The sequence below is a fragment of the Nansenia antarctica genome (genome assembly GCF_963989245.1).
Source record: "Nansenia antarctica genome assembly, chromosome: 1".
Lineage (NCBI taxonomy): Eukaryota > Metazoa > Chordata > Actinopteri > Argentiniformes > Microstomatidae > Nansenia > Nansenia antarctica.
In genome coordinates, this window is record NC_137674.1 from 17,730,568 (window position 1) to 17,750,189 (window position 19,622).

Genomic DNA, 19,622 nt, shown 5'->3' on the forward strand with positions numbered 1-19,622 from the left:
GAGAGAGTGAGAGAGACAAGGCTACAGCCTCACCCCAGCCCCCCAGAGAGAGAGAACACGATGAAGAAGAGGAGATGGACAGAACCATAAGAAATGAAAGAGGAGAAGAGACAGGAAGTCACTCAGACCACTGGATACTGCGTGTTGGTGTAGTGAGTGGTTTAGGGGTTGTTGAGTTCGTCATCATCTGCACAGTGAGACTTTGGTCCCAGAGAAGACGTGCAGCTATAGCCCCAACCACCACTGTAGACCCTGGGGTCACAACCCCCGTCTAGAACTCTAAAGTCTAGAACTCTAAAACTAAAAATGTTGTTTTAATTTTGGTTTTTCTATTCGCTTGGAAATAGTTTAGAAATGTGTATGAATTTTAGTGTCATTAGCTTATGTCATAAGTGTGTTAAATGCCCTCAATCATTTATTTTAGTTTATGTGTGTACAGTATGTTGAGGGTTCTATTTAGCCCAATAAGCTTCGGTAGATCACATCTGAGCAGATTATTACTATTATTGTATTTTTTATTATTAAACCTTTATTTAACCAGGTGACCTCATTGAGATAAGGAATCTCTTTTCCAAGAGGGACCTGGCCAAGAGGGGCAGCACCAGGACACAGGCATACATTCAACACACAGATAGACATAATACAAAATAACAAGAAAGTAAAGGCAGGTTTGGGCGGGCACAGTTACTAAATTAAAGGCAATGACAATTTCCAATACTTTCACCTTCTAAGACCTTTAAAATCGTTATGAAAGCATCTTCTAGATAGCTATAGATATATCTATAGCACATTTCAACCCTTATGGTCAGACTGATATAAGCACTTGGCAGTAGTGTTAAATAATAATAATAAAACATGATTTCTGTAACATCCTTAGGAAGCTACAATCATTAAATAAACCGATAGTATTATGTCAGAATGACAGGACAGAAACACAGGCAGTGCTGATTCATTCAACTGTGCAGCTCCCCCCCTTTGCGAGAGGCAGGCATGACTAATAAAACCCAACCCCTCTATACTGAGCGGTATACTGTTGTTGTCAGTGCTGTCTCTTGTCTCAAGGAAACAGTCAGTCGGGTCCCTTCTGAGGAATCAAGCAGATCTCTGGCCATGGCGACCTCAGTTACACTCAACACTGGAGCGAGCATGCCGATCGTGGGCTTGGGAACATGGAAGGTAAGAAGGCTTCTTTTTGGTTAGTAAAGTTTCTGCTAGCTTGAGTCATCTTGTTGCTATGATCAAAATGTAAATGTGCTCAACGTTAAACCAACATAACATTCAGTGGTTGATTCCGATGTTGTGTTTTCACACGGTTTATCTCATATGACATCATAAGGCATCACTTCTCTCTGTGCAAGTGCAAGTTGATAACAGCTCATCAATCTGCTGCTTCTTTCCAATGTTCACATTGTCATCTCTTCAAAGAAGCTACAACTCTTGCATGATAATGTCACGGTCTCTGCTCTCAGCAAAACAATGTAGAATTAGGGCTTACATATAATGTTAACATGCTCAGTACTGTCTCCCTCAAAGTCACATTTAACTTTTACAGTTGTTACTGTGTTTACAACATCTATTCTGCTGTATTGTACACCACGACTAAAGACCTTATTAGGGACCCTACTAAACCCTCTAACCCTTACTTCCCTTACCTGTGCTAACCCCACAGTGCACATATGACCTAACCAATAATTCCTCTAAAACTCCAGTCCTCCATAGGAGGACAAGTAGCAGAAGCGGTGAAGGTAGCCATCGCCGCGGGCTACAGACATATCGACGGGGCGTACATGTACGAGAACGAGGAAGAAGTGGGAAGCGGGATTCACGCCATGATCGACCAAGGGGTCGTGAAGAGAGAGGACCTGTTTGTCGTCAGTAAGGTGGGTGGTCACACCAACCGTGTCTGTGGAGAAAGAACAGTGGGAAAAAATCCTGAAATCTCAGATTTCCTAGAAAAGCCACTCTCTGTCTCTCTGCCTACAGCTTGGTTTACCAAGAGGTCATGCATGCAGATAAGAAAGCATGTAATCCAACCGATGTACGTAGGATTGAGGCCAACGACATGCCAGTACTGCTTTTCCATCCGTTATGGCTGTGTGACTAATCGGATTGTTGTACTGTGTAAGCCTGCTGAGCTAAAACCCACAGGAGGTATTAGTTTGGGAATCTTAGACAAGTCAAGACCAAATCACCTCCACTGCAGCTGTAAATACTACTCACTGAGATGGGCCGTCTGCTATCAAGTCTCCAAAAATGTAGCATCCTTTAAATTCAAATGAAGCTGATAACAATATATGTGATAACAATATTCACTGTTTTTCCCAGTGTTTCATATGACTGTTTCTCCCCAAAGTTGTGGTGCACCTTCCATGAGAAGTCCTTGGTGAAAGGAGCTTGTCAAAAGACCCTGAGTGACCTCAAGCTAGACTACCTGGACCTCTACCTGATGCACTTCCCTATGGGCTTCAGGGTACAGACACTGAGCGAACACTGTGTGTGTAATGTGTGTGTGTGTGTGTGTGTGTCCGTGCGTTGACACGTGTGCAATATCTAGATTTTAATGATCGCTACCATTGTTGTACATAAACTATGAATCCAAAACGGAAACACAGGGAAGCATACAGTATGTTGTAATGTAACATTTACTATGACATACAGGTATTAAACTGTAGTAACATTGGAAGTAACTGTTCTCTCAGCTTGTATTGTATCCTTGGTGTGAATGAATGAATGAATGAATGGTCTTTATTGTCATTGCTACAGTACAGGTACCAAACAACGAAATTTAGGAGGGGTGGCTCCCCTGGTGTTAGGAAAGAAAAAAAAAGGCTATGTACACTATCCACTATACTATACTGTACAGATAGACGACTAGGGTTGTCATATGGTTATAGTGAAACAACATGTCCCACGGTAACTAGGTTGTTTGACATTGCAGTCGGGAGACAATCTATTTCCTGTTGATGAAGATGGACACGTCATTGCAGATGACAGTAACTTCTTGGACACTTGGGAGGTAATACAAATGATGGGTGTTGTGGTTCTAAAAGCTAAAATCCTCAACACAGGAATACTAGATGGTATTGTAGGATTTTGATAGTGGAGTGAAATAGAAGTGTTTCTCTAATACCATTGTTGACAATATGTTTAAAAGGCCATGGAGGAGCTGGTGGATGCTGGTCTGGTCAAAGCCATCGGAATCTCCAACTTCAGCAGCGAGCAGATAGACGCCGTCCTGAACAAGCCAGGCCTCAAGTACAAGCCTGCCGTCAACCAGGTAACTTACATCAACCAAGTAACTTACATCAACCAGGTAACTTACATCAACCAGGTAACTCACAGGCAACACTTGTTAAACTTGTTAAACACAGCGGGGGTGGATTGTTGAATCATCTCCCCTTTACAGGAAAGCCTCACCTTAAAGTGTGTGTGTGTCTGTCTGTGTGTAAGGCAAGGCCAGGCAAGTTTATTTGTATAGCACATTTCATACAATAGGGGCAATTCAAAGTGCTTTACATACAGCATAAAAAATACAAGAGGAGAATAGTAAGTGACAAGAATATATATATATAAGAAATACATAGATAAACATTTAATAAGATAATAGATAATGGATAAAAAGAAAGAGATAAAAGTGTTTCAGAGAGATAAGATTCCACACAGAGAAGCAGAGAGTGAAGGGGTCTGTGTCCTTGAGAGATACGTTTTCACACAGAGAAGTCAAGGGAGAGATTTTCTCTGAAAATGAATAAACTCACCTTTTCCCTGTTCATCAATTCATTTTTGACCAGGTTCCAAAAACCAGTGTGTATATATATATATATATATATATATATATATATGTGTGTGTGTGTGTGTGTGTGTGTGTGTGTGTGTGTGCCTGTGTGCCTACAGGTTGAGTGCCACCCCTATCTGACCCAGGAGAAGCTGATCAGCTACTGTCACTCTAAGGGCATCGCTGTGACGGCGTACAGCCCCCTGGGCTCCCCAGACAGACCCTGGTCAGTTCACACACACACTCTCACCAGAATAATACATACGAGAATCACTGCAATCTCACATTAAAGTGACATTTTACACAAAACGTTTTTTGGGTAGGTACTATGATTTTTACCTAGGGGTTGTTATATCTTGGGACAATATGAAGGGGGGGACCAACATATTGTGTACTGTGCTTGGAGGAGTAAAATGCCGTTTCAATGTAAAGAGGTAGTATACTGTTGTAAAGACTTAATCAAATCTATTTTCCAAAAGGGCAAAAGCTGGGGAACCATCTCTGCTGGAGGACCCAGAGATAAAGGCCATAGCTGATAGGTACAACAAGACCACTGCACAGGTGCTGTTTAACACGGTTGTTTGATACCGTTCCTCAGTCCTCCCATGTCTCCTCCACCAGCCTCCCCTGTAAACCCTGTGACTTAACACTGACCTTTGCTCTAATTCTGCATAAAGGAATGCAATAGACACACAGCAGTCGGAATAACAATCGGACCTGAAATTCAGCTCCATGCCAAAATCAATTTAAAGGGAGTGTTAATGCATTGTTAGGGAATGAATGTATTAACTACATTTACTGTAGACAGCATAAGAAGACATGCGCGATATCAGGGTGTGTTTGGAAATTACATTTGGAAATTACAATTGGTTAAAGAGTAAAAAAATAAATCTGATGGTTCAATGTTTAAATCTGATCAATGTTCTCCCATCAGGTTCTGATTCGGTTCCATATCCAGAGGAATGTGATCGTCATTCCCAAGTCATCAACGCCCCATCGTATCAAGGAGAATTTCCAGGTAAATCTTAACAATCATCCAAAGAACAGTGGGAAAAATAATTTTACTTTTGAGAAACATGGCATTAGCATAACATGATCGAATAGAAAGGACTTCATCTGGAAATCAGGATCAGTCAAGTCAAAACGGTTCCTGTTAAATACATGGACTGAAAACTTTGTGTAGGAAGCTCTATAAAATTATAATCAAATGAAATCAATGTTTATTCAATAATAACACAATAATATAAGTGTAAATAAGGCAATATGTGTAAGATAAAGTTAGCAATAAAATAAATAGTAATACATAGCAGCAGTGATGATAGTGAGTGTGTAGAGTGAGTAAGCGTGTGCTTGTGAGTGTGTAGAGTGAGTAAGCGTGTGCTTGTGAGTGTGTAGAGTGAGTAAGCGTGTGTTTCTAGCAGCACAGCGTCTGTGAGAATGTGGTTGTACCAGAGCCAACCCATGCTGCCTGTCTCTACAGGTGTGTGACTTTGACCTGAGTGACGAGGACATGAAGACCATCCTGAGCTTCAACAGGAACTGGAGAGGACTTGCAATGGACTGGTGAGGGGGAGAGAGAGAGGGAGGAGTGGTTATGAGAAAAAAAGAGGTGGTGAGGGTGAGAAAGATAGAGGGAAGATAGTGCCCACTGTGTGTTTTTAGGGCGGCAGTAATGAATACCCTGTCACCTACTAGTTCTTTATCGCTTCCTTCACCACAGGGCCAAGAACCACAAAGACTACCCAATCAGGGCAGAGGACTGAGCCTTCAGGGAAGAGTGTGTGGCTGGCAGAGATGGAGGAGACGACACACACCTGACCAACACATCCCTGTTACACTACCTCAGATCTTCGGTCCTCCCGCCTGGCGCAGACGCTGGGGAGGGACATGACAGCAGCTGGTGAAAGTGGGATGAAGTCGGCAACTGACCAAATGTTCAGACTTTTATTCTGAAAAATGTAAATATATTTCAATGTTCTTGAAAATCAACGACACACTCGCTAGTCAAGCCAAAATATTTAAATGCAATGGATTCGGTGAGTAATCCCCACTACTACCTAGGGGGGTATTCCATCAATGTCACTAAAGGAAAATCCAGATTTATCAAAATAAGCCTGGATTGTCCTTTAGCGACGTTGATGGAATACCCCCTTAGTTAGTGCAGAGTAGTGGGAATTAGTCACTGAATCCATTGCATTGCAATGTTTTGGCTTGACTAGCGAGTGTGTTGACATTTATTTAACATTTTCAGAATAAAAGTCTGAATATTTTGATGCTGACTTGTTCCCGCTTTCACCAGCTGCTGTCACATAGACACGTTGTGTAGTTGTGTGACACACGTTGTGTAGTTGTGTGACACACGCTGTGTAGTTGTGTGACACACGTTGTGTAGTTGTGTGACACACGTTGTGTAGTTTAGTGACACACGTTGTGTAGTTGTGTGAGGTCTCACCACCATGTCAAACATAGGGTCCTGGGCCCTGAGCCAGTAGTGCTGAGCAGAAACCCAGAATACTCTACATTAATTCTTACTGTATCTTGTCTCTAACAATGCTTTTGAGAAAACTGTTGTTGTGTTGCCAACAAATAAAACCGACGTTGTCTTGAAATATGAATGACCCAAAAAAAAGTGTTTCATCTAATACAGTAAAAAACTAAAAAAAAGTTCACACATAAACTGAGAGCACCTGAGAGCATTATGATTATGCAACAAGTGAACAATGAGTCAATATCAATGGAGAGAAGTGGTTTATCCTCTTAAGGCCAGGAGTGTGATGGTGTGAGGGAACGTCTTCCTCTACTCAGGTCATCACATTGGTAGTGATGAGAGTTATCCCCCAAACAATGCTTTGAGTGTCTAGATAAGTGCTTCATAAGTCCAGTCAATAATCATTAACAGTTATCATTAATAGCAACCCCTATGACAGGAAGAAGAAAGGGGTGTTCATAAAAAAAACCGAATATGCTAAATAGCTGATAACACGATGACTTGTCCAATTTAGCACATTGACCCTTCCCTAATAACTAGTCAATGCTGGTCATCATGTTAGCCTGGTGAAAGAAAACATTTCCCTCTTTTTGGCAGTTGACTGAAATTAACTAAAAATAATAAAAAAGGTAATGTAATAGTTAGGCTCGACCGTTAGTGGGATGATATCAGCCCCGTCTTTCCCTCATAGTTCAATACGAGGACCTAGGCTGCCCTCTGCTGGTGGGAAAGCGTACATGCATGGTCTCCAAACAGAATCACGCGTCTCATAAGTATTTCCGTGCATCCTTCTGAACATGCGTTGTAGTGGGGGTAATATGTGCAACATTTTAGGGTAATCGTTCACTTTTTCATAAAAGCACGAAACTTGGTACACTTGTACAGTTTGTTGTCCTGAACATTTTCAGACGTGGAGCCCTCGAAAAAACTCCTCCTAGTGGCCGTGGCGGCCATTTTCCTTTCCGCCATAGCCGAATTGTGTATTTTGCTTCATATCTCCTGAACCAAACATGATAACACCGAACAGATGATGTGTACTCCTATGTTTTGAAGGTCAAGGATTACAATGATACCATATACAACATCATAAAGTGTTCTGGTGAATAGTTAAGTGGTGACCTCAGACCTCATAATGTGCCAGGGATCACCGAAGCAGATACACTGGGACAAGGGAACACGTTTAAGGAAGTTTAATAAAAACAAAGACACCACACACTACCCTGACACCTATTCTTCACTGTCTCCACAGTCAGGCCTCCACACTGACACAGAGCAGTGCACTTTAAGGAGGCTTCAATCATGTAACATCATAATAACTCTTTTAACTGTCAATCAACCATGTAACATATTAATCACTCTTTTAATTGTCAATCAACCATGTAACATATTAATCACTCTTTTAACTGTCAATCAACCATGTGACCTATAAAGTTACAACATCTTATGCAGTACAACAACCCCAACCCTTACAAGCGGTGTTCATAACTCTGTGTTGTAGGTGTTTGTGGCAGATTTTGATGCCTTAATAACAGAGGTAGGGGGCTTCCACTTGAAACATTCTGGCTCAAGGCCAGCCATCTTTACCGTCATGATGGATGAAAGGGTTCCATCAAGAGCCAGACTGTTACGGGTTTTGGTTTTGTTCAGCCCCACCACGGAGAACACTCGTTCTGCATCAGCATTTGAATGCGGAAGTACCAAAACCAATTTGGCAATATGAGTGTACTGTCCAGTTAGGATGGGGTGTTTCAGTGTGCATATTTTAGCCTATAAAATGGGACAAAGCCCCGCGGTGGTGTAGCGGTCTACGCACTGGCCGCTAGTGCATGCTGCCCACCGGGGCCGGGGTTCGTATCCCGGCTCGCCAGATCCAGATAATGGCCGAGGCACACGGGAAGCGGCATATTGGCCGGCCGCTTCCGAGGGGGGGTATAGGAGTATTTCTGGACTAGGATCCGTCGCGCAACACCGCCCCCTGGGGTGCCGGAATGACGGTACTGGGCTCGAGGAGCCAGTCAGCCTAGTCTGCCTGGCGCCCTCCTCTGGGACTGCCGGCCACGGGGTCGGGCGGCGGATCCAATGCAATAGGCAGGGGATAATTGGATGCTAAGTTGGGTTAAATTGGCTACCAAATTGGGTGAAAAAGGGATAAAATCTGAAAAAACTAATAAAATAAATAAATAAATAAATGGGACAAATGTGGAATGTTATTTGAAATGTTATTTTAAATAATTATTAGTTATTATTACTTATTGATTATTAGATATTAGTAACATTATTTTGAGTTATGCCTCATAACTGCGTGGGAATTGTTTGATTATATAGATCAGTTATGCGTAGGGATATTGGGGGCTGTGATTAGGTGCTTAAATAGTGGGAGACCGTGCGTATGGGTTCATTGTGTGATGCCAGGACTTGAGGGATGCCACGGTTAGTGTGTATGATGCGTGCTTTGTGTAACATTTATATGCTTTGATTTAGTCATTGAATGTGTCAGAGCTGTGTATTTATGTATGTTTTGTTGTCTGCATTCGCAGGTTTTACAATCTATTCAATTTTCACTAAAAATAAGAAAAACGAATTGAATGGTATCCGTGTCCTTCAGTCCAGCCTTTCTGTCGGCGTCAGTAGACAGTACAATGAGAGAGCCTCCCAAATCTGCTCATCCCGCTCACCTTAGAAAAATGTACATAGGAAGCCTAATTACTCAAGGATTTTCTTATGCAGCAAGTTGATTAAGTCAATGTGTAGTATGTCAAAGGGTGCAGAATAATTATTACCTTATTCTTCTCTGATGCCATGTTCCCCCAAAAGCTCTCAACGTCGAATGTGGCTGGGTCTGGTGGCATGGGAATGTCCATGAACTGGTAATCCAGAAACTCCTCGCTGAGTTTGTCATGCTCTTGAGGTCCGTGGTACGGGTGAAGTTCAGCAAATCTAAAAAGAACACAATGTGCACTGATCAGATATAGTTACAGCAGCTGGAACAGCAGGGTTTGTGATTAGATGTGATTATCAAACTTAACAATCTATTCAAAATGATCAGAACTTGTCAACCCTAACCTGTCAACAAAGTACAAGGCATCTTCCACACCACACTCTGTCCTCTGCTGGACATCAACAAACATGGCATGTTTGAGCAGGGGCTCTCGCAGGGGTAGTTTCTCCATGGCATACTCCACAGCCCTCAAAAGAAATGCCAGTGCTGCCTGTTGGAACCTCTCCACTTGCTGCGGTGTAATGTCTCCTGCATCAAGGAGCCTGTTGAGCGTAGCTCGAGTCGTAAAGCCGATATTCAGCTTTTCTCCTGCCAGAGACACAATAACAATACAACTATCAATTACTTTAGAACAGGGAAGTTTAAAATAAAAAATATTTTTGTTTGTTTACAAGAGTTCGTTTACAGAGTTCATTTACAATCATCAACAACCACAATAGCTAACTTCAATACCCTTCTTTAAGTATCTCCCATCACATGAGTCCCATTCCTCTGTCTCCTCTGACCTGGCTGGCAACCTTTTTGGAAGGGGGCTGACCCTTCGCTGCCCACATTGAAAGCAGGTCTGCCTGCTTACTGCTCCCTGCTTTCTGCTTCGATGACATCTTTAAACAGACAAAATGCAATGATGATTCAAAATCAGAAGTGCTGATTTGAGGTAGTTTTTACAACTAAACATGACATAAAAAGCACAAGAAAATCCGTCTGGTCTGAAACATCGCCCCCCCCCCGCCCACCACCAGGGCCAACATCGTATTTCGCTAATATCCTTTTACGAGCTCACTGCTCACAGTTTTAGTTTTACAATTACAAGCTCACAGTATCAATTACCTCGCAAGCAGTTAAGTGATTCAATTTTTAATCAAGAACCTGGATTCTAATTCGAATGAGGTGAGATGTACCTACCGTTTTGGCCGTCCGCTTCATGCTGCAGTGAACACAGATGCAACGCTCGTCTCCCGCTCCGACTGTGCACGCGCAAGCATAATAACGCGAGTGCAGAAAGAGGACTTCACGAAACTCATGTCCAGTAGCTTTCTTTCAAGGAATTTCAAAAATAAAAGTCACATAAAACAAATTGTTATTTCTCGCCGTGAGAAATAGAGTTGCGGCGTGAGAGCGTGAGAACTGGTTGAAATGCGTGTGTCTCACGGTAATTGCGTGAGACTTGGCAGCCCTGTGTACAAGTGTACTGAGTTTTGTGCTTTCAGGGCTGCCAGGTTTCACCAAAAGTTTGGAGTGAGATTTTTTGGCGGTGGAGCGACCCAAAACTGCGCGCGTTTTGGCAGCGGGGGCCCCTCTCTCCCGCCCAATTATTTGTGCTAGTTTCCTGCAATTTTACATGTTGTTCATAATAAACCAGCACAAGAAATGAAAATAATTAACGTTTTATGAAACAAGAAAAAAATTCAGACAATATTATATCATATTTATGAAATCTTAATAAACAAATACAGTAGCCTACAGACTCTAAAAGAAAAAAAATGGGCCCCATCAACAGGACTCAGACCCTTGGTCAGCAGCAGAAAGACCCTTGATCATCATCTTATATACAGTGCATTGCTCATAGATGGCTATCATGTTATACAGTACATACCAGGGTTTTTCCTGGGTCAGGATGAGGGCTCGGTGGTTGATCGCCCACATTTTTTTTGAGGGACCCCCAAGTGTTGTATTTGTATTGTAAATTGTAATTATTATGAATTATTGTTATTATTATTAATGTACCTGGTTATGTTACAGTAGAGAAACAAAAAACAGTTACCAAAACTGAGTATTTACTAGATAAGATTGGCAAAAGATTGGCGTGGTGCAACCGAAATTAGTAAACAACTAGTTTGAAACTAGATAGTAACAACTAGGGGTTTAGTAACTACTAAATGCCTGCATTTAGTAATGATTTACGCCAAATTGGTGCAACCCAGTCCAGTAGGCTACCAGATTACGATGTTGTAATGTATGCACATATTTTGCTACCACGGTTGCCAGATGGAATTGACAATGTCCAGCCCAACCGGTCTAAAAGCTGCCGAATCCACCCGTCCAGTGTGACCAAAAGTAGCCCAATCTGGCAACACTGCTTGCTACGTTCTTGCAGCTCGCGTGAACACAGGTTCTTCCATCAGCGCTCGCCTGCCGCTTCGAGTTAACGCGCGTGCAGAAAGATGCCACGAAACTCATGTTCGGTAGCTTTCTTTCAAGGAATTTAAAACAATTGTTATTTCTCGCCGTGAGAAATAGAGGTGCGGCGTGAGAGTGTGAGAACTGGTTGAAATGCGTAAGTCTCACGGCGATTGCGTGAGACTTGGCAGCTCTGTTATAGAAATATTATCCAAATCCAGTGACAAAATCAGAATCACAAAATCAGAATAATCCTATCCATATCTGTGGCTCTAACCTGTCCCCCTGCCAAAAGCTCCCGTGACCCTGGATGTGAATTCCGCCCACCCCGACCTCCTGATATCTGGGGTCCTGCTGGAGGTGCGGGACGGAGGGGCGTCCCAACCGGTGCCCGAAAACGCCGAACGCTTTGACAGCTCGGTGAGCGTGCTGGGCTCCGAGGGCTTCTGCTCAGGGACGCACGGCTGGGTGGTGGAGGTCGGCCTGAAGACGGCGTGGACCCTGGGCGTGGCCAAAGAGGGCGTGTCCAGGAAGGGCAGCGTGAAAGTCTGCCCGGAGGAAGGCATCTGGGCGGTGGGGCTGTGGGAGGGGAGGGAGTACAGCGCTGGCACCGCCTCCCTCGGGACCCCCCTGGTCTTGAAGAAGAAGCCCCAGAGGATCAGAGTCCAACTGGACTACGAGGGGGGAGAGGTCTCCTTCTACGACCCGAGTGACATGTCGCTCATCTACAGGTTTGTGGACAAGTTCGACAAGGAGAGGCTGTTCCCGTACTTCTCGCCCTGTCTGCATTCTGACGGTAGTAACCTGGGAGCGCTGAGGATCTGCCTTGAGAAGGTGTCCGTGACTGTGGCGCCTGCCCTGCTCACTAAGGACGCTGTCGTCTAGTACAGCGATTCCCAACCTTTGGGCTGCGGCCCTCTGGTGGTCCGCGAGAGTACTGCAAGTGGGCCGCCAAATCATGGGCGAAATATTTTTTTTATAATCGTTTTTTTTTTACAAAAATGTTTTAATTTAAAAAATACATGCATGCTACTATTTTTTTTTCTTTAAAACCTTCAAAAATGCATCATCAGTGTGCTACTACTAGGCCTATTGCACTGTATGTATGATGATTGTATGATGATGCATATGATATATCCAATAAGAATAAGAGGATAATGATGAGACACTCAAACGCGTCCGTAAAATGCCTGTGTGGGCCGCGAATACATTTGAGATTTTTAGGTGGGTCTTGAGTCCAAAAAGGTTGGGAACCGCTGGTCTAGTAGTATGTCCACACATACTGTCATGTTTTAACACGTTCGCAAACACCCTGTCACAGGTGCGTAGGAGAAAACAGAGAGTAGAGTCATTACATGTAAAGTGGAAAATAAAAAGTTCAAACCCCCCCAAAAATACAGAAATTCCAGGGTGAAATTCCAGATAGCAATCACAAAAAAGGATGTCTAATGTTTTCTAGACATTTCAATATGATTACTGCAAAAATGCACCAAATCATTCTGTTTTGAATGTGTTCTTCACAGTTTTGAACACAGTGTCTTGCAAATACATAATGTTTTGCAGGTGGGGGAGTTTGAATGTGAGAAGTGTTCATGGATTTTGGAGAACGTGGCCATTGAATGCATTCTGTGTGAAAGCAGCAATGTAAACATTTGTCACAGTTTGGTCCACATGGACTTCTGTTTCGCTGACTGTATGAAGAGTTGTGACTCTGTGACTTCAGTATTGAACACTGCGACTTAGCAATCGAAAAAAACTGTAGGGACTCTTGCTTGCAAATGAACATTTAATAGGTGAGACATGTTGGACAAAGACTTTGGCCAGACATAATCTCAATGGAAGGAAAAAAAAAAAAAAAACTCATAATCAATAATGACAAACTGACTGGTGAATATGAACTAACCCTCCGTTTCTTCTGACACGGATGCTATAGCTATCTCCATTTTTGTTTTAAGCAGCCATGTGATCTGTACTACTATTATATATATATATATATATATATATATATATATATACAGTATATGAATTTACTGGGGACCAAGTGTCATAATTGTAACTGTTGTTTTGCAGTGTTTCGTATTTTGTATTCCAAATAAAACGTGTCATTCTCAGATATACTCGACATTCATTGGCCTCCATGGTTTCTTTTTCATCGAGAAAACAACACACATAAGTGGAGAATGTGAACAAAAACAGCATACAAGTCAGGACCAGTTTATCAGCCTTCCTATCGGTGTTCTTAACCAATGAGAAAGACAAAGTGACAGTTGTTTGTTCCACACCTTAACCCTAAGGATGTAGGTGTCTTTGTAAGGATGTACTGTAACCTGCCTTAACCCTAAGGTCAAGGCAGGTTAAGGCAGGTAACAGTACAGTCACTATTATATACCAGCTCCAGGCAGAGTCAGGGTTCCCACGGGTCCTTAAAATCCTTGAAAGTTTGTGAATTTGAGAAAAAAAAATCAAGGCTTTAAAGGTTTTTGAAAATAGACATGGGTCATTGAAAGTGCTTGAATTCCCCTCTCTCTCTCAAAATAATAATATATATATTCAAAAAATGTATTTAGTAATTATAGTAGATAAGTCTCTGTATTGCTTAACTTAACACAGTAACTTTAAACATACAATATATTGTTTTGCTGTGCTGTGGTAGAGAAGGCAAGAGACCATCTAGTGTTCTCACATTCATGCCTCTCTTTTTAATCGTTGTCTGTGAGCGGATAGTTCCTATTATATACATTCTCATCTAGATCTGTCTCAAACTATGCCGTGTTGGGTCCTTGAATTTGAGGGAATTGAGTCTTGAAAGTCCTTGAAAGGTGCTTGAATGTGATGTTTCAGAAAGTGTGGGAACCCTGCAGAGGCCTCCCTCTGTCCTTGATGCAGCCAGACCCTGGGCCCTGGAGGAGGACATGTCCTGGATGCAGCCAGACCCTGGGCCCTGGAGGAGGACATGTCCTTGATGCAGCCAGACCCTGGGCCTGGAGGAGGACATGTTCTGTCCAGCAGCAGTGATGTGTTCACCCACCCCCGTGGTGCTGGGCTGCAGCCACAGCTTCTGCAGGGACCTGCCTGTCCTCAAAGAGTCCTACACAGACTCCTACACAGACTCCTACACAGACACCTACACAGACTCCTACACAGACTCCTACACAGACACCTACCGGAACCTGCGGTCCGCAGACATGGGCCTGCTATCCACCCCCCGCACTAACCTACGGACCTTTGGGGACAGAGCCTTCACCGTGGCCGCACCTACTCTCTGGAACTCTCTCCCCATAGTGATCCCCAACGCCCCCACCCTGGACTCCTTCAAATTAGTCCTCAAAACCCATCTGTTCTCCAAGGCCTTTGGCCCCTAGTCACTGTTTCTGTTTTGCTTTGTTTGTTTTCAGTTGTTTCTGTCTGATCATTCCCTTGAATTGTAAAGCCTCCTTGGGTTTTTTGAAAGGCGCTATATAAGTTATTATTATTATTATTATTATTATTATTATTATTATTACAGTAGTTCATGAGATACAGTAGAGAATTCTTACCAGGACTCTAGTTGCTCTATACTTGTTTGACATCTCCTGAACCCTGTTCGGATCTAAGCAGCATATCAGGTCATGATGGGGGCTAATGCCAAGAGCCTAGTGCCAAATCTGAACCAGTTTGGCAGGAATAGTTGCTTTGCCCTCAGCTTCTAAGAACTCTAAGCTTCTATCAATATGGACGGTGAAGGGAAACTGTACCAACATGAATGCTCTGGAGTTCACAGACTGCTAGTTTTCAGACTGATCTAAACTCCGTAAAACCACGTCTGGCCTCAACTGACCTCCCAGAAACAAGCCAGGGAAACAGAGACAAAGATCAGACACCAGTTTGAAGAACTGCATCACTTCCTCCATCTAGAGGGAGGTGTCAAGGTGTCCTAGGCTGATGTACCAACACCATCAGTGAGATAGAATGGGATCTAGAAAACATACATACTGCAGATGTTCACTTATATATGTTGGTAATGTCTCACAACTGTTGTTTTCACAGGCTTACGAGAAAAACAAAGCAAGGTACAACTCTGTGTGTCTGTCATAAGATTGAACCTGCACTCTTTAGGGACAGATGTACTCTGCCTGACCCAGAGCCTGTGTTCCTGCGGCCCTGATCGACAAGGCCAAACACCTAGTAAGGTACAGCGCCTGCACCATGCCACCATGCCACCCATGGACCCACCTTAACCCCAAGAGGAAACTCAGGATGGTCTGTGTGTGTCTCGACTACGAGAGGAGGGCAGTGTCCTTTTGACGACCTTACTGACATGTCACTCATCAACACGTTCAGAGACACTTTGAGTGTGTGTGAGTGAGTGAGTGTCAAGCCCTATTTCTCTCCCTGTGTGAGTGACAGTGGCAGCAATGCTGAGCCACTGAAGATCTGCCCTGCCAAGGTGACAGTGGTTCACAATGTCCTGAATGATCTTTTGTAGAGGACAGCATCCGTCGATCAATCAAAACATCAGTCGATCATACCGAATTGATGGGAATAGTACATTTCATAGACAAATGAATAAAACAAAGGTTGTTCTGTTATTCTTTGAAAAGCTGTTCAATAATTTGAATCGTATCTCTCTTAGCTCCAAAGTCATAAACACAACATAAAAACTAGGGCATATTTGCTGTCATTTGTGTATAATTGGATTGGACCAATTCTTATAGATAGGTATGTTTATGTCATAGCTTATACTTGCACGCATAGTATATATACATATATTTCTATGTAACACAAATGTACAATTCTAAAAATGTATTATGCTCCATGGAATAAATCTATTCCATGGATAGCTTATAAAAAATGTTTTTAATGTAATAAACAAATATATAGAGTAAAAAAGTTCTTGAAAAAGAGTGGGGCTAATTCTATTTTTCTGCATACAATAGCACTGCTGTTCCTTTATAAACATGACTCACAACAAGTCAACAGAGACAGCTGTGTTAGACCGCTAAGAATGTGAACCTATTTAACCTCGACAATACTGCTGTACACATTGTGCAATACAGTCTGTTTGTGTGGCTGTGGCTGTGTGTGTGTGTGCGTATCAAAGTATCAAAGTATCAAAGTATCAAAGCACATCTCTCTGACCCTCACACACGTGGAACCTCAGACAGCTCCATGAACGGGCCAAAAGAAGAGTAGAAAAGTTATAAAAGCTTCAAATATAAGTGATACTTTGTTTGTTTTCTGTTTTGTCTGTCTGATCATTCCCTTGAATTGTAAAGCGTCCTTGGGTCTTTTGAAAGGCGCTATATAAATTAAAGTTATTATTATTATTATTATTATTATTAAGAACCATGACCCATTTCTAAAATTCTGTTTTATGAAGACAATGGGCATATAAAAAAAAAAATGAAGAAAAAATGAAGAAAATCAAATGTCTAAATCATAGATAGTAAAGAGGAACCCTTCACCTGTGCAGCCTGAACAGAGCATGTTTAGGACCGGATGAAGGTCCTGTGAGGCTGGTCACATGTCTTCTTCCCTATACTGGTGTCTTTCTTGCCTTCCTCCTTGCAATATCATCCACTAGATTGTCAAAATCTTGTCTGACAAGGTCTGACTCTATTGACATAAGTGACAATGAGCTGAGGCGTGGTTGGCACAGATTTTATTCTAGTCTAAACAGGAAAATATCCTGGCAGTTTGTCACTGGCAAAGTTAGACAAATCCCAAGTGCCATGAAAATATCTGGGGAACACTGACGGAAGATGAAGCGCCTGCAACACTGTGTGATTGTGACTTACAATTAGAGATTACAGGGACAGTCTCCCTGGAGTCAAGTTCCTTACCCAAGGGCACACTAGTGGTGGTGTTCCCATTGCACTCATGATCACCGGTCCAACTATCCACTAGGCCACCACTACCCCTACAAGAGAGGTTCGACCTTGAGAAGTCCAACCCAAGGCCCTCCACCATCAGTCACACAGTCTGCTGAACTTTTCCCAGTGTAGCTCTCATTTGTCTCAAAGCCCAGGAATCACTCCACCACATTCCCGCTGCTCAACAGCAGAGCCAGGTAGGGGGCGGGGGGGGGGGGGCGCCCTGCGCCCACCATTCACTGGGGGCCCACCATTGACAAGGGGGTTCTTGACGGCCAAGTGCCACAACCGCAGGGCCCAGTTCACCTGTTTGTATTATCGATTCCGCCCGTCTTAGTACCAGCTCAGCAGGGCCCCCGTCAGTCTGAGGAGAGAAGATTTTACTGTCGCACAGATGCCAAGATGCCAAGCAGTCAGCAGTCAAAGATGCCAAGCAGTTACCTTGCGCATGCGCTCTGTGATTCCGAGTAGTTACAGTACGTGCAGTAGGCCTGTTTACTGAACGTGATCATTTTGATAGGCAAAAAAGCTGGCTGTGAGCCAGTTTATCCATAGACACGCATGTGCACAGGGTTGCCAGATGGGGCGGGTTACCGTCGAATGGGCTACTTGATTTAGCGGTTATAGACTGGTTAGGCTGTAATTGTCAATCCCATCTGGCAACCCTGCATGCGCAACTCTACTAGCATTTGAATTTTTAGCGGCACTTGACACTTAACAGTTCACCTCATCGCCATCGCCACACTGTCAATATGAGTGATATTAATTCAATAGAATCTTTGCGTTCGGTGCCGTTTTCTCGGAGGACATTTGAGGAAAAATGAATATTATTTCAAGAGAACGTCCAACTCCTGACTGAACTTGCCATCACAAAAACAATGAAGAGTTTCGTTCGTCACTTTCAAGCTAGCACATACGAAAAACATACATGGCTAGCTGGCTGCCCAAAGGTTAGCAAACAGTTTTGTTGGCCATGTCTCCTTTTTTCTACTGAATACACAGTCTGGACCATGACTGATACATACAAATAAGGTAGGACATTGTGCTATTTATTTATTTTTTGCTTTTTTGTACTGTAGCTGCTCCGGTTGGGTTTGGTCCGCTGTGGCCTCAATTTGTTGTGGTAGGTTTGTGATCAGAGTTTAGGCCTACGTTTGTGTGAGAGATTTAGGTCCAAGGCCAAGGCCTGTGTGTGTGTGTGCGTGTGTGTGTGTGCGATGAATATTCAAAATGGAGGCAGCATGACCAGTGCAAAAGGTCACCGCTCGCCACTGGTACAGTCGTAGGGCCCACTACAAGGTCCCGCCCCCACTACAAGGTCCCGCCCCCCCCTGCAATGAACCATTAGCTCCGCCCCTGCCGCTGCTATTAACAAACCGGGATATGAACGTCAATTGGTCCACATGTATATGTTGTTTTGTAGGCGGAGGGCTATGGGAAATAATATTTAGCTTGTTTGAAATTAGTTTGAATCAAACTGAATCCAACTGTGTTCGGAAAAAAGGTATACTGTCTACTGTAGGAACCTTTCACGGCTAATCTCCAGCGTTTCAGGTATCTGGAACAAAACAGTTGTGAAAAAAAGAGAAATTCAATTGATACACAAAAAATAACCAGACAGATTTGAAAACAAAGATATTTTTAATAAATGTTTATTTTGAGGCATAATATAGTTCTTAACACTTAATCAGCCATGAGGCCGTGTGTACAAAAGTGTTATATCTTTAGTCTTGATAACATTTCAGGACCCTCCTTTTATGACTTTTCCTAGATATGTGCGTTCTACCACCCAGTATCCTTACATTTTCAATATCACTTCAGGATAAGCTAGTATGAAGCTATTTTGCCGTTTTTCTTGGGTAGGAAGCAGGCTAATTTGCAAGCAGCCAACTAGTGGTCATTGTGTGTAAATTAAAAAGGCACGGTTGCTCTAGTGTTACACTACAGCTTGGCATTCGAATAACATATTGTAGTATTGAGTCTGATACTCATCAAACATTCAATGACTGCGTTTACATGCACACCATATTCCTGTATTAGGCGGCATATGCTCAATATTCCGATTGGGCAAGAGTCATGTAAACACGTACCGAACCTGCTTAAGGCCATATTCCGATTCTGCAATATTCAGATTAAAACCCTGGCATATGCCTGTTTGAATCGGAATATTGTGACATGTAAACACCTTAAGTGGCATATGACCCTTTTCGGAATATTCAGTTACGTCTGCGCATGCCCGATTCTCCTTGAGGATGCAATCCTGGGTTGTGTTGTTGCTAGGGACATAGCGATGACAGAAATGGCAACTAGCAGGGTGCAGCATTTTTGGAGCGAGGAAGAGACTACAGTCTTCCTTCAAATAATGAAGGATTTTAATATAATGGGATA

General features: G+C 42.9%; 3 protein-coding genes across 4 annotated transcripts in view; 1 reads left to right on the forward strand and 2 right to left on the reverse strand.

The window, feature by feature from the left end:
* The window catches only part of LOC308170961 (claudin-4-like), a 233,334-nt gene that overhangs the window by 210,710 nt on the left and 3,002 nt on the right, over window positions 1-19,622 (reverse strand). The window lies entirely within an intron of this gene.
* On the forward strand, window positions 1,055-5,844 carry LOC308160221 (aldo-keto reductase family 1 member B1-like). Of its 2 annotated transcripts, none has more exons than XM_080534130.1 (10): window positions 1,055-1,176; window positions 1,720-1,880; window positions 2,354-2,470; window positions 2,939-3,016; window positions 3,155-3,277; window positions 3,895-4,001; window positions 4,255-4,336; window positions 4,710-4,793; window positions 5,256-5,338; window positions 5,496-5,844. In XM_080534130.1, exons 1-10 carry the CDS (start codon window positions 1,170-1,172, stop codon window positions 5,536-5,538), a joined length of 885 nt encoding a protein of 294 aa, XP_080390256.1. In that variant the 5' UTR covers window positions 1,055-1,169; the 3' UTR covers window positions 5,539-5,844. The 2 variants fall into 2 exon arrangements, with proteins under 2 accessions (XP_080390256.1, XP_080390255.1); XM_080534129.1 differs by having other exon boundaries at window positions 1,058-1,176; window positions 1,710-1,880.
* Window positions 8,645-9,449, reverse strand: LOC308173516 (uncharacterized protein). Its single transcript, XM_080548544.1, has 3 exons — window positions 9,327-9,449; window positions 9,044-9,200; window positions 8,645-8,938 (listed from the first exon to the last, which is right to left on the reverse strand). The coding sequence occupies exons 1-3, from the start codon at window positions 9,431-9,433 to the stop codon at window positions 8,888-8,890; spliced, it is 315 nt and encodes a 104-aa protein (XP_080404670.1). The 5' UTR covers window positions 9,434-9,449; the 3' UTR covers window positions 8,645-8,887.

Excerpts from the sequence above, each read along its gene's own strand:
- LOC308160221 (XM_080534129.1), top strand. The coding sequence starts at position 1,111 with ATGGCGACCTCAGTTACACTCAACACTGGAGCGAGCATGCCGATCGTG. Across the intron at positions 2,471-2,938 it reads ACTTCCCTATGGGCTTCAGG|TCGGGAGACAATCTATTTCC; the intron begins GTACAGACACTG and ends TTGACATTGCAG. Across the intron at positions 5,339-5,495 it reads AGAGGACTTGCAATGGACTG|GGCCAAGAACCACAAAGACT; the intron begins GTGAGGGGGAGA and ends CCTTCACCACAG.
- LOC308173516 (XM_080548544.1), bottom strand. The coding sequence starts at position 9,433 with ATGGAGAAACTACCCCTGCGAGAGCCCCTGCTCAAACATGCCATGTTT. Across the intron at positions 9,201-9,326 it reads GCCTTGTACTTTGTTGACAG|ATTTGCTGAACTTCACCCGT; the intron begins GTTAGGGTTGAC and ends TGTTCTTTTTAG. Across the intron at positions 8,939-9,043 it reads TGGCATCAGAGAAGAATAAG|GTGAGCGGGATGAGCAGATT; the intron begins GTAATAATTATT and ends CATTTTTCTAAG.